Source organism: Drosophila willistoni, chromosome 3R (assembly GCF_018902025.1).
Source record: "Drosophila willistoni isolate 14030-0811.24 chromosome 3R, UCI_dwil_1.1, whole genome shotgun sequence".
Classification (NCBI taxonomy): domain Eukaryota; kingdom Metazoa; phylum Arthropoda; class Insecta; order Diptera; family Drosophilidae; genus Drosophila; species Drosophila willistoni.
The window spans coordinates 2,168,085-2,182,691 of NC_061086.1; the positions used below are offsets into that span (position 1 = coordinate 2,168,085).

At 43.3% G+C, this 14,607-nt stretch overlaps 2 protein-coding genes across 2 annotated transcripts in view; one reads left to right on the plus strand and one right to left on the minus strand.

Annotated features, from left to right (window-relative positions):
• The window catches only part of LOC6651413, a 59,802-nt gene extending 56,121 nt beyond the window's left edge, over positions 1-3,681 (plus strand). The window contains exons 7-8 of the mRNA XM_002072612.4: positions 24-1,840; positions 1,913-3,681. Coding sequence (XP_002072648.3) covers positions 24-1,840; positions 1,913-2,768 — 2,673 coding nt within the window. The 3' untranslated portion in view covers positions 2,769-3,681. The remainder of the gene's footprint in view (positions 1-23; positions 1,841-1,912) is intronic.
• Positions 3,682-4,766: 1,085 nt separating this feature from the next.
• LOC6651414 (titin) lies at positions 4,767-9,457 on the minus strand. Its single transcript, XM_002072613.3, has 2 exons — positions 7,241-9,457; positions 4,767-7,176 (listed from the first exon to the last, which is right to left on the minus strand). Exons 1-2 carry the CDS (start codon positions 9,446-9,448, stop codon positions 5,038-5,040), a joined length of 4,347 nt encoding a protein of 1,448 aa, XP_002072649.1. The 5' UTR covers positions 9,449-9,457; the 3' UTR covers positions 4,767-5,037.
• Between the last annotated feature and the right edge of the window lie 5,150 nt (positions 9,458-14,607).

A 14,607-nucleotide genomic window follows, 5' to 3' on the forward strand; every position in this document is an offset into this window, starting at 1 on the left:
CTCCGCTTTCTTATTTGCTACAGTATGACCCGAAAAGTCGGCCCACTTTTCATGATGCTTCAAAGAAATTGGCCTTGCTGCTGGAGAAGTATGAACACGAATCGCCGATGGGTACCAGTCCATTGAGCTCTCTCGAACTGATCAATTCATCGCCGGGCGGCAGCGATACGGAAAACATCATAGCAGCAACGACTAGCACTCCACCAGCTCCACCAGTTTTTGGCATAATCTCCACTGCACCGGCTGGCGTGCTGACTCCTCGGCACCTGTGCGAAGTGGACGAGAACGGATTTCGTTTTCCCAATTCAAATTCAAATGCCAATAAACCGATTAAGTCGGCATCAGCAGCCTTGCCGGGAACCCCCAATGGATCGGCGGGCAGCAACGAATTCAACGATTATGTGCTTAAGAGTCGAGTGCGTCGTGCCACCCAGAAGCTGGAGGCTGAGATTCTGCTCCATCGCAGGTCGCTGAGCGAGATCATACACTTTCCATTGCACACGACACCCAGTGACAAGGCACGTTGCCACCAGATGCAAAGGCAACGCTCCTCCACGCACTCGCCAACACCACCTAGGCAATTGACCAGTTGCGACTCGAAGATTGCTTCCGGCCATCAGCTGGCAGCCGCGGCAGTCCCCGAACCACCTCCGCCCCCGCCTCCTGTTTCAGCTGTGCTGACGCTACGCAAAGTGGGCGAGACGATGTGCCTGAAGGATCCGGAATACAAGCCAACAACGACAAAAGATCACAACGGGTCCAAGCCAAATCCATTTACGGCTTTGGCCCAGTTGCGCGGAGTCAAAAAGTTACGCGGAGTCAACCCCAAGACATATGCGGCGGGTGTTGGCGATCTGTTTAGCTCGTGCTTTGAATTGAGCGCACCGTTTTTCAAGGAGCTAGTGGCCATGCAGAATAAGGCGGCGACTCAGACTTGCGAGACGGATAAGAAGGCGGCAGCAGCCCCCACAGCCAGTGAACCAAAGAGCATGCCCGTCTCGCCACAACTAACACGCAAATACAGCGCCATTGAGTTGAAGCTACCCCAAAGGGTCAGCACAATCGTGCCTCCCGCCGACGAGGAAGAATGCGATGAATGCACCTCAGATGCCGAAGACCCGGACCCCGATGGAGGCGGCAACTGCGCTGATGCTGAGTCGAGCAGTGACGACAGTGCCGTCCGGCCTTCCACTGTGCCAACGGCTCGAAAATACCGCGCAAACTCCTTGTACTTTCATCCCCTGTATCGTGGAAACAGCGGGGCCAGTGTGAAGAGCACTTCCAGTGAGCTAGTGGACAGTCCGTCGCTGCTTAAAGCCAGTGCCTCAACTGTTACTCTAACAGCCATCACAGCAAACTCATCGGCAGCTGACAGAGAAGTGAAGAAATCGTGTGAGGAGGAGGATAAATCCAAAGAACAACTCGGTAGTAGTCCCTCTGCAATGACCATAGTGTCACCAACACCCACGACCACATCGGTCTGCTCAGCACAATTGGAGGAAACGCCTGTTTCGAGTTCCCGCTTCACCGATCTGGAATTGGAGCTGTTGAACTGCTTTGGACTCGACGAATTAAAAAACTCTTGTGAGCAGCTAGCGATTAAAACGAACCTAACACGACGCGATTCCATTGAGAGTGGTTTTTTCTCCTGTTTCAACGAGGAGTCGGATGCGGCAATCACACAAACAAGCTACAGCCGACAGCTTGGCTCGTTGGGCATCGGTTGCGGTGGTGGAACAAGCAGCAATAACTGCTGCTACGAGCAACTGAAGGCTCAACTAAGCCTCGATCCTGGTGCGGGAACAGGCGGCGGACCGGTCAACAATGCTAGTGAACTCAAGTAAGTTGCATCAGAATCTTTGTCTTTGATAATTCGACCTCTTTGCTAACTTGTATCATTTGCAATTCACAGCGATAAATTGGCAAGTTTGTGTCGTTGCTGCTATTATGCAACTTCCACTTCAAATGCTGCAGTCACTGCGGCAGCTTCCCAGCAGCAACAACGTCTTAATGACACCTCCTCGACGGCATCGTCGTCGGTGCTCCTTATTGAGAATGATGCCGGCATAATGGGCGGGAATACATCGTCCTCTACTGGACTGGACTCAATGGACGATTTGGATGCGGAATTCGTTGGCTCGAGGACACACCAACGGCGCTATACGTGCCACCATGCCCTACTCAATGCCAATGCCAACGATCCTCAGATGTCGGCCACCGCAGGACTCATCAATCGTCTGGCGCTGGACTCGGAGATTCATCCACTGATACATCGCCACCCGTTTGCCACAAATCAATTGCTCTACTGCAAGAATCGCACCTCGTCCATATACACAGACAGTTCGGATGACATTAGTAGTCTGGCAGGCTCCGAATCCCTGCTGTGGGATGACCGCTCCTTCACGGCATTGCCCAGTACACGGTCCGCGCAAATAGCTAAGATTGTCGAGTACTTCGAGCGTAAACGGCAGGACTCTTCGCCACCTTTAATGCATCTGCATCACAGGAATGGTAATGGAACTGTGGCCGCTGCTGTTGCCGCCTCCGCTCTGGGCTCCAACTATCTATCCTATGAGCCTAGGCGATATTCCGACTTTAAAAGGCATCTCAATACGGACACTTTGTGCTTTGACCTGGACAAGAAACCAGCCCAGCAGCGAATGATGGTGTGTGAGGGTGCGGTTAAATCCAAGCTTCCAATATTTGATAAAAAGAAACAACAGCAGCAGCAACGCCATCAAATGAATGGCAGCAGCCAGGGAGGCTAGTCAAACAATTAACTACGATTCTTTGTCAATTCAATTGGTACTTTTGATCTTTTTTCCAACGCATTTCGGCTCCGTTTAATGAGAATATACATTATTTATGAGAGGAAGGACATTATGATTAAAACACTTTGTACGCCAACAAGTTGTCTTCCTTTGAACACATTTAGTATATGTGCCCAGAGGGTAGATGTGTGCATATGTGTGTGTGTATGCATAGGCGAGCAAATGCAACAAAGCCAAAATATTCTACTAAGCCCCTCTGTTATTTAAACTGTATTTATTGTTTCAGCAATCACTAATGTTTATATGTTTTGTCTATTACTTATATATATACACACATATGGGTTAACATTTCATACACTCTGGTACGCTAATTGTCAATCTAAATGCAATACCATTTTCCAATATTTCGTGCAAACAAATTTTGATTTTTAAAATCTTAATGGTCGCGAAATGTAGTTACCCATATACATATCGTACTCGTTCCTAGTCCTTCAAATTTATATTTATACGAAAAATTAGTTATTACGCATACAACAAAAAACCAACAAGAGAAACAAACCAATCGAGAAAAGTATTTATTCTAATTATGAAACCTGTCGCTGGTATACTCCAACACCTAATGGCCGAGCTATTCTTTATAAGTACATACATACTATAGAAATTGTTTACCTTATCGATTTGTAATTATCTATTTATTATTAATTTTCTTTAATACATTGTATGAAATGCTTATGTTTACAAAAACTGATGCTTACACCTACATGCATACATATGGATAGTTCATTGCAATACATATACATATATATATAAATATACATATTAAAATTAAATTGTAATTAGCATTCGTAGTAGTCTAAGTTGTCAAATTATATTATATATTAAATACATTGTACACTTTTTCACCTGATAATGGTGTGTGGTTAGAACTGATAGAAAAGAGAACGCCAATATAAATCGAAAATTGTACAGGTGGTTTCCCTTATACGTGCGATAATTTAAGATGCGAGAGCTTAACTATGCATATATACATACATTATTATACTATACTATACTCATTGGTTTCTTATGATCAAAGTATAAGTGTGTGGTTATTATCTACATTCAAAATTTTTACATAAATATACATCTAAATACACAATAAATGATGTTGGGGCAATTGTTATCATTACAGTTTTTCTTTCAAGCATAAGAGAGCGAGAACTCTATCGTTTCCTCTCACTCATTTGTTGATTAGATGCAATTAGGCTTTTAATAAAAGCCATTTAACACATACAGACATACATATGGCAAAGGCAAAGCAAAGACTGAGCCAAAAGTTATTCATTTTGGTTGTAGTCTGCATGATAGTTTTGGAATATAGTTGAATAAATGCATTAATTGGTAATCAACTGTCAAAAAGCAAATCCAAATGTAAATACCTACACATTCATACTTATTATGAACATGTAACAAATATGTACAATACATAAACTGAAATTCAAGTCGTCCATTTGAGCACTCGAAACACCTCAATCATATTCATACTTACATATACTCATATTCACCACATAAAGCCAAACGTTAAAACGCATGAATTTAAAAAATTCGTTTCCGGTTGCCAATTAAAAAAATTATAAAGCTCGTATTCGTATTTATATCGAACTAAAATCAAATCAAAAATCCATCCCAATCACGAATAATGAAAAAAAAAGGGTGGTAGTTAAAAGAACGAACTGAAATGTACTCATGTAATACTAGAAATGTAATTAACAATTAAGTAATTCAATACATATGCATACATATTGTAGGTCTTCCCCTGCAAGCCATCGCTACGAGGTTAAATGCTTCCGCCTAAAAGTATGCAACAAAACCTTGTAATTACAAACAATTGCTGCGAGCTTTTCACTTTTCTTTGTTTGATTTGTGTTTTCAACTCGTTTACCAAATGAGAAATGCATTGCACTTGTAGTAATTTTTTTAATTTTATTTTTATAATGTAAATTAAAATTTGTTTCTTTTTTTTTTTAATGTTTATCTCAACTTTGACAATTCGAGAGTCCAATGAGAAACTTTTTCTCATAATCATTATTATTTCAAATCAGACTCGCAAAATGTCCTAAGATCGTTGGTGGCTTTAGCGCGGGGATCTAGCCCAGTAGGCTTATTATGACTTAAAATAAGCTGTGTAAAAACAAAAACTAGATTACCACATAAAGTTTGAATAAATTAATATAAACTAAAATTCGTCTAATCTAACTTCCTAGATGCAGCAGCGTATTCAGCCATTTTAGCTCAACGACAGACTGCGCGGTCCCATTCGTGGAACATTTCGCGGGCCAGTCTGGACTTGGGGCTGGGGTTGGGGTAGAGCTTGAGCTTTGGTCACCTCCACAGACTTGCGGGCGCTGCCTTCCTCGAATTCCTCTTCATCGTCGCCAAACAGAAGCGCTGCTAGACTTGTCTCAAAGTTTGATTTCTTTCGTTGTGCGGGCACTTTGGTAATAGAAGTTGTTGACGTCGATGATGATGATGACGATTGCTCGATTGCAGCTGCTTTAGTGGTACTAATAGTTGTTGTAGAGGTCGAACTACTATTAATCCCATTGCTTGAGGCTGTTGTTGGTGGCTTCTTTGTTGTGCTGGTGCTTGTTGTTGTAGTTGTCGTTGTCGTTGTAGGACTTTGAGATACCAGTGACAATGCCAGGGGTTTATTTTCCATTGCCAGTTTTTGGTTTTGCATCTCTTCGTTGTGGTCTTGGTCTGATTCCTGCTCCGCGTGCTTATAGCCTGGGGGATAAATAGGCTTGAAGCCGCCCTGCAACTGAGGCTGGAAATTGTCAAGCTCAGATTTCTCTAATATCAGTTCGGAGGAATCTGCATCCTTTTTGTTCTCTTCGATGGCGTCGACATCAGCTCGATTAATGTTGTTCTTTTCGTATATGGCCTTATTTGTGGTAGAAGGCACTACATTCCAGTTGGGATTAGTCACTCCTCCAGCAGGTCCTGTGGCAGTACCCAAGCTCAGACTTGGATAGAAGGGCGCCATAAAGTTCTTCTCAAAGCTCTGGCCACGCAAATCGAAATCACCGCTGAGCCCCTCTTCAGTTTGGGTATCTTGTGTGCGAATCTCATTGATCACGGTCGAGAATTTTTGATTTTGTTGTTCCGTTCGAACATAAGCACTCGGCTCTGTTGGTGTGTAGGCTATGGCAATGGGTGCTTCGGTGCCACTGCCATATGCTCCGCTTATAATTCGAGGAGCAATCAACACGCCGGGCACTGTGTTTGCACCGTTCAGTTCTGTGTATGATGGATCAGGCTTCTCGATGGGATAGGGAAACTTTTCTTTGGCCATGGGCTGCACCTTGGTCTGTTGTTGCAACGATTGGGGCTTCTTGTTCTTCAATATGGGTTCCTGTGGCTGGTCCCGGATGACAGAGAAGGGAGTGTTCTGATACTCGGCCGGGGCAGAGGGCGGTTCGCTGGCTTGCTTCTCGTCGGTCGCCTTCATGGGAAAGACAACGTAGAGGCCGCTTTGATCCAGCTTCTGTTGGGTTAGTTTGCTTACCTCTGCTTCCTGGGGATCGTTATCTGCCGTCACCTGGATCTCACCATCACCCGTGTCGTCGCCGGGCAAACTCACGGCGTTCTTCTGCGACTGCAGCATTTGCAATGTGACAACTGGTTCCAATTTGATGTTGTCTCCAATCATTTGATCGTTGCTGGGCGTGACTGGTTGCGGTGGATCGTTTATAACCAAGTCCTCCTCCTCAATATTGTCCAATCCCTCTTCCTGGATGGTCTTATACGGTTCGATTGGGGACGCGACATGACGCTCTGTAGGATAGCCTTCGCCCGAACGCAATGGAGCATTAGGTGGCGGGCCATTTGGTCGACGAGCATACAAATGTTCGGGCATATAAGGGAAGTTATGGCCACCATAGGGTGATGCCGGGCGGTAGATACGTCTGTTCACATCACCAGGACTGGGCGGGCCGGCTGGGTATTCGGAAATCCGGTTCATGGGATAGCGCTTCTGGATGATCTGTTGAGGGTGCTGCTGCTGCTGTTGATGTCCCTGCATCGCATAGTGTCGGTGGGCGAACTGCGGTGGCATCGAGGGATTATATGGCCGTTTCACTACTTGGCTGGTTAGGCGAATATTTCCGGGCTCCTGCTTCAAATTGGGCGGATGGCCGCTGGATAATTTCGCATTTGGACGGAATTGAGGCAGTATATTGGGCAGATTTATGTGTGGTCTGGGTCCTGGACCACCTGCCTGTGGCTTGCGATTGTATTCGTTGTAGAAAGGCGGTGGACGTTGAACAGGCATTGTGGTGGTGGGATAACGTGGTGGTGGCTCCATATCCCGTGAAGGAAGCTCGCCTTGTGGCTGTGGTTGCCCAGGCTGGAGAGCAGGGAATGTCTGTGAATAGGTTTTAATTAGAGCTAGCACATATCGTATCAAAGAACTCTAGATCATGGCTTACCAATGGAAGTTGCTGCTCCTGCTGTGGCTTGTGCAGGTTCACGACCGGATGTTGCTGTATTTGGACACCATCGTCGTCTTTAACCTTGGGAAAGACTACTGGATTGGCATTCTGGATCTGCTGAAGACTTAGCGGTTGGGCGTGGCCATTTATGTGTATACCTGCTGGAGGACCTGGAGCTGGAGAAGCGGGGGAAAATTCAACAGAGTCCCCTTCGTTTGCCGGGAAGCGTATGTTAGTCGAAACCAGGAGTTCTTTAACATCTTGCACTTGGTTAGCGGTGGGCTGCACCGTTGTCATCGGCTTCGCTGATGTGGCCGGTTTGACGGGGGCTTTGGAGGAACCAATCAATGGCAGTTGCTGGTAGGGCGAAGGAGCCTCTGGCGGCGTCTCTTGATAAGTTCCGCTTGTTACACCATTCTGATGGAAATTTGAGTTGTGCTGAATATTGGGCATCTGTTGATAACTGGTGGGCATTTTCACTTGATCCTGGACTACAGGGAGAGGATGCTTAATGTTAATGTTGGCTATGTCCTCGTTGATAACTTGACCATATTGCACGGGTCCAACATTCTCTTTCACAAAGGATGGCTGCTTAGCTCCAGGACCATATTGGCCTACTACTGGTTGGCCCACTCCCACCTGCTGGACTTGACTGCCCAGCACAAAGGTGGCCGATTGCTGTTCCGGCGAAATTACGACATTATTGATCTGGCCGGGCACTGGTCTATATTGCATGACATTGGGTTGTTGCACCTGATAAGAGACGTACTCATTGCTATAGTTCTCCTGACTTCCCGAAATGACTTTGGTTTCCTGGGGGCCTTGGGGCCTGGGACTAAGGAGATTGGGCTTAGCTGGATTGGCCTGAAGTTGGTTCTGCATGGCAAATGGCGATGGACGTGAGGGAGCTATTGGCTCGATGAGATTGCCCTGGGCATCGAAACCCTGATTCTGTTGGTAGTTTGTGGCCACAGCGGACTCCTCTTCCGCCAAGCTGTTGAAAATGTCACTAAGTGTCATCGGAGGAGCTTTTGAAGGTGATTGTTCTTGCAGTAGTTGCTGCTGTTGCTGTTCCTTTTCTCGTTGCTGCTGCTGATGCTGCTGCTGCTCTTGCTGAGCTTGATTGTTCTTCTGTCCCAAGGTGTGGTAGACATCGGCAGGATCCAGATTGGGTACACCAGATCCAGGAATGGAGCTAACGGCGGGAGGCTTTGTAATATCATCAGTGAAAGCCACTGGCGGACTCGTAGTAGTAGTCGAATACATTTTCGTAGTTGTTGTGGGATCAGTGGGGAATATAGGTGCTTGTGGAGTGGCATGGTGGGTGGTGAAGGCCACATCGCTGCTACTAGCAGTGGGCTTGGGCTGGCTGGCTATGGTTGTCGTCGGCGTTGTCTTCACTGAAGTTATGGCTGGACTGTACTTCTTGGTTGGCACAAACTTCTTGCGCGTGGTGCTAGTCCGTGGAGGAATCGGAGTGGTTGGACCCGTCAGACCCACAGGTCGACGAGACGTGGATGTGTACCTAGTGCTTGCAATCGTTGTTTTGGGAGAAGGACTGGGCCTCTTGGAGGTTACCTTTGTTGTCGCTGTTGTCTTAGTTGTAGTCGTTGTCGTTGTGCTGGTGCTAGAAGGATTATATACTGCCTCAGTGGGGGTCACTGCTGTTAGCCTTGTAGTCGGTACAGTGAAATAGTTGGAGCTGTGATAGTTATTTGGTGGCGGTAGAGTGACTTGTGCTACCACCGATGTCGGCTTCTTGTTCGTCATGTAGTTCTTGTTGCTACCCTGATACTTTAAATTCGCATATGAACTGGACACCAGCGGATAAACGAACTTCGATGACGAGTACTTCACTGGCAGATTGAGAAAATCATGTATATTGGGCGATGGAGCCCCACTAATGACTATCTTTTCATTGGGATCGAGCACTTCGTTGATCTCTGGCTCAATGCCTGCTGGTTTCTTGGCACTAAAGTCGAGTTGTCCTGATACTGGATCCTGCCGGGCATAGTATGGTTTGCCTTCGTTAAAGATCTGATTGGGCAGCACATAGCTGGTTGAGATGACGTCTTCTTCTCCCGAAAAATCAGCATTACGAGCCTCAATTGGCAGCAGTGCCGATGGAACTTCTGTGGTTTGTGCTACGATTAGCTGACACAACGTCAGCGGAATTAGCCAAGCGGCTTGGTGGCGGCTCCTCATTTTGGTCGGCTACGAAAAGAAACAAAAACACAACTAAATTAAATCAATCAATCACAATAGCAGTTCAATCTATTTGGGCTATTTGGGGAGAGATCATTTGAGCCTTCCGCCCAGACATCAAACGCACTCTCGTTTTCTTTTGAAAATCTGGACAAGGCCACTTTGTGCTCATTGCCGTCCAGCCCCCACGTCCCTATTTATGGCGCTAAAAATGCAGCCAGTTGTCATTGTTGTTGTTGCAGCCAACCGGCAATTTGTCAGCAGCTTCTGTGTGTTGGCAGGCAGGTATAGTAGGTAGGTTGGTTTAATTGAGACATGGGTTTCTGTTGTTTCCATCATTGAGAAGTGAATTGAATCCAAACAAGAAAATGAAACCAAAACAAAACCGAAACCATGGACTGTAAGTACTTCAGATATGATTACTCAAACTCGAATCGAAACATTCGCCTAGTGTCACTTGCAAGTAACAAAACTTGTGTAGGCCAAGTTTGGCCATGATTGAATCGAGCAGCATCAGACACAGGCACACACACAAATAGACGACTTACGGACGATTATTCATTAGTGCTCCAGATTCACATATGTACATATGCATGTACATACATATCTGTGTGGAGATCTTTGGAATTATTTATGATTCCGAATTAAACTGGTAATAGCCATGCGTATTATGTGTTGGTGTTGCGCAGTGTTTTTCTAAGATATCATCAGCAAACAAAAGGAAAAAGTGAAATTTTACCAAAAGTGAGCAGCAAGTTTTCGCACTCTGAAAAACTAGTATAAATTGTAGTTGTTGTTGTTTTTGTAGTTGTTATTTGTGGTCGAAGTTGTGTTATGTCAAACAAGGTAAATGCCAGTCAAATAATCTAATACTTGATTGGAGATTGAAGATTGTCCAATGACTTTAATATTCTGCCGTAATCGAATTGTATAAAATTGGGTAGTCTGCCCGAAAGCAAATGAAATTGATTGAAAATTCAAGGGGCATGCAACAGCAGAAGGGGCCTAATTGACAATGCTTTCGTTTACCATAACGACAAAAATTCACTTTCATAAAAGCTAACACACACAAGACGGTTCAACTTTCATTCAATCAAAATCACAAGCATACATCGATAATGTCACAAAAAATGTTTCTTTTAAACCAAAAATACCGACGTTAATTATGACTGAATCACCAGAGCCCCTTCCCCCGATCGACTGATCGCCAAGCAAACTGAATGTCGGAAAAAGTCAAGGAGCCAGCTTGATCGCAGTGGGCTGCCTGTCAATCAAATAGCGAAGAAATTTATTCAAAGCGAGAAATTGACACACAATCAGAGAGATGAAGTAAGAGAAAGGGGTAGGGCTCTCGACTATAGAGGGGTTTCTTCATGGATTAGCGTGCTTCAAAATCCAAAAACAAATTGAAACAAATATGATTAATATTTTAGTGTTTTATTGTTTTTTTTTTTACGAGTATGTAGTTGTAATTCTTACATGAAATTCTATACATTTCCATGTCAAAGGCTGAAAGGGGTAAATTTGCTTCTATATTACGATTTTCTTTCATTTCTTTATAATTAAAATACTTATAAATATATCATTTGCAAATTATAGCCAGTTCTCCCATTCAGAATATCTAACGAAAGTGCAATTTACCACAATTTCCATTTCTCTCTGCGTGTTTATCTATCTGTGTGTGTTTGTGTGTGCGTTCATTTGTTTTACACTTATTACTCTAGATTTGCTCACAATTGCTGCAATCTGAGAGTAAAACCAAAATGCAATGCAATTGCGGTTAACCGGCAGAGTAAGAGCCATGGCCATTTAACCGACAACCCGTTTCATGTTGTTTACTCGCCATGGACAACTTTCTTTCCAATTGTCAAAACCAATTGCAAATTATCCAACTTTCTTAGGTTCTTATGTGGCGCATCAACAGCAGCAGAAGACTAAAATAAAGTGTTATGCAAATGCCATCGCATTCCTTTTCGATCCATCACTCAGACGTATAAGAGGCAAACTATAACAAGCAGGAAGGGCAGCTCATCAACTTCATCAAGTAGAAAGAGTCTAACTGGGTAATTGGGTCACAATTTAGGAAACTTGTTTGCTTTTTCCATAATTTAATGTCGATGTGAATGTGGTTGTTGATCTTGATGCTGACGACACGTTCGCTTTTTATCAGTATGCTAATAAAAAGAAAAATAACAGCGGGGCAAATGTACGAGCGGTGGGGAATAGAAGCCATCATCCTGTTTGGATAACCAAAGCCAGCACAAGTCAAACACACACCTAGACACACACACACACACATACAGATAAAAACCTGTCGCAAAACTCGCACGCGCTTGCCACTTGATGTGCGTACAAATCGAAAGACTTAAGAGACAAACTTGTCTTTGAATATTTGTAGTACATGATTTTGAGTGCACATTTATGCCATTCTCTGCAGTATGCGCTGCACTTGATCGAAGGCGTTGTTTCTTTGTGGGCTTGCTTTATTTTTGTTCATAAATTACGTATTTGGGTTAATATGCTAATTGCTCGTAATTATTATTCAATATGAATATGAGTTCCATGAGAACTCGTCAGTTGTAAGTAGAAAGTGCTAATTTAATCCACAGAAAAACAGAAAGACAGAGAGAGAGAAAAAAGGAGGAATGAACTCATCTGGCCCTAATTTCATTTTGGCTGGAGTAGAACTAATTCAATTATTTTCATCGGATTGGTAGGTAATTATTTACTTTCTACATTGCACAACAGATTAACTCATTAAACTCCAACTCCCAAATAGTTCCCACAATTAACAAAGTGCATAAACATCAGCTTATTATTACTTTGGTCACCCAAAAGTCTAATGTTTATTACAGTCTACTGCAATTAGAGATAGTATTTAAAACTTTTGGTAATGTTATAACAATGAAAAGCGTGGTAAATATAATTACTGCGGCAACAAATTCGAAACAAGAAGTAATAACAAATGACAAAAACAACGGCAACAAAATCATCCGGTGCGTTGAAGCGCACTACCCAGAAGACCAGGTCCAAACGTTGACAAAGTCATTAAGCCCATGCTAGACTTGGCTTAAAACTGAGCTGATTTATCGGCCTCTAGTTAGTTAGTAAGTTAGCGAAGGCCCGAGCTACCGCTTTCATACATTTCTTTCAATGGCCTCGCCAGTGTGCGAAGCCTAAGCCAAAGCCAATGCCAGCTGCAACTTTCACTTTTGGCAGCCAAAAATTTCTCGCTTCTCAGCTTCTGACGAGAAGCCAGTTCACAAGAAAGATAGAGAATTATTTATGGCTTAACAAACTTATCGTATGTCTCAACATTAACCACGAATAATACAATCAACTTAAGTAACTCGATGCAATGGCCGAAGGCCTCACTTGACTTGACGCTTGACCAAAAACTCCGAATTGGCCGAATTTGAATCTGAGTCAGAGTAGCCAAACCAGAACGGTAGGACGCAAAAAAATGAAAAATAATTAAAATCAGTGAAATTTTGTTTTCATACTTGGACAACAGCTGAGCCCGGACAGCCCGGGTCTGTCCATTTAGAGTTGGCTGCTGCTGCAGCTGCTCTTGGCTGTGTCGAAGAGTCACGTTCGGGTTTTCGTTACTGCCGTTGTTTGCCGTTGAATTGCTTTTAAAACATACTCACCACAGACCAAACCCCAGTTGACCCCGTTAACGATCATTGGGCAAACACAGTCAATGGCAACAGCAACAACGATGGCGAGTGCGCTAGCTCGGATCGTCTGGAATGTGGCTACAACTTGCGCTCCCCTAGGTCTATAGTCTTGCTCATACTCAAAAATTGAAGTTGAATGCAAAACCGTTTTCCTTGCTTCCAGCCGGTTCCCATTTTGACGGTCAAAAGTATTTATTTTTCCACAAAAATTTAAATCAACAAAATCTACATCATCTTAGTCATTCAAATTAATTTGCATTTGCAAAACAAAAAATCCAAAACAAACAATTAAAAGAAACGAAACCGGAGAAAAAAGTGAAACAAAATAACAGGCAGAAACAGAAATTTCACTTTTTAAGGTGCGTAATCGGTCTTGACCACTCAAAATCTGATCTCTTTGACTTGTTGCCGTTGTGGCAAACACCTTTGGGATCTGTGAATCATTCGAGTGTTGCAATCGCAACAAAAATTCAACCGAATTCCCCCACATCAACTGGGCAAGGCTTTAGGAAATCCGCAATGACCAATCGGATTTCCGCTCTGACTGCAGTGAAAGATAGCAGACACACCGAAATATCCATAGATGGAATGGAAAGAAAGAAAGTAACACCTACATGCCAAATATTTCGATTCAATTTGCATATAGAAATGTATAACCCCATTAACTAAATCGGGCACGGACAAATGTTCCTCTCCAAATAACAAAAAGAAAAAGAGACAAACCTACGACTATATATACTTATTTGAAATTTGAAATATAGTATTAAAATACTTTTAAAATGGCAATGAAAGTAATGGCTACGTGTTTGAAATCATAATTATAATGCCAACTATTTTTCGGCCAACGCCGACTAGGAAGGGGAGGAGGAGAAGAAGCAGGAGAGAGAACGAGAGAAATGGTGAAATTTTAAGTTTTTAGCAAAGTGTGAAGTTCAAGTCTCACTTCAAAATACCACACTCACACTCAGACACAAACAGTCGGTCAAACTTGAATTTTTTATTAGTTTTAATGAAGTTGATATAAACAATACAATTTTACAACACTTTATGGAACAAAGCGGGAAAATTATACATTACACAAACGACAACAGACTGACTCCACGTTGAGTGGAAACTGCTGAAAGAAAAGTCAGAGTGACTGACAGTCAATGGCAAGGTAAGCATAAACATCGGAAACAAAAACTAAACTAACAACAGGCGGCACCACCACAACAACCACAACCACCAGCAAAAACAACAACAACAAGACAACGAGACACGAGCTACGGTTCAAATAAAAATGAAAGTGTTGAACACAAAACGGCGAATATGTTAAAAAAAGAAAGATTCATTTCATTCATTTGTCAGGCAAAATATTCATGACCTTTAAGAAAGATTTGACTTAATTGAATTCGTTCAGAAAATACTAACATCCTTTTCACATGAAAAAAATATTCTCCATGATGGTTGTCCATGATCCTGAGAAATGGGGAATTATAA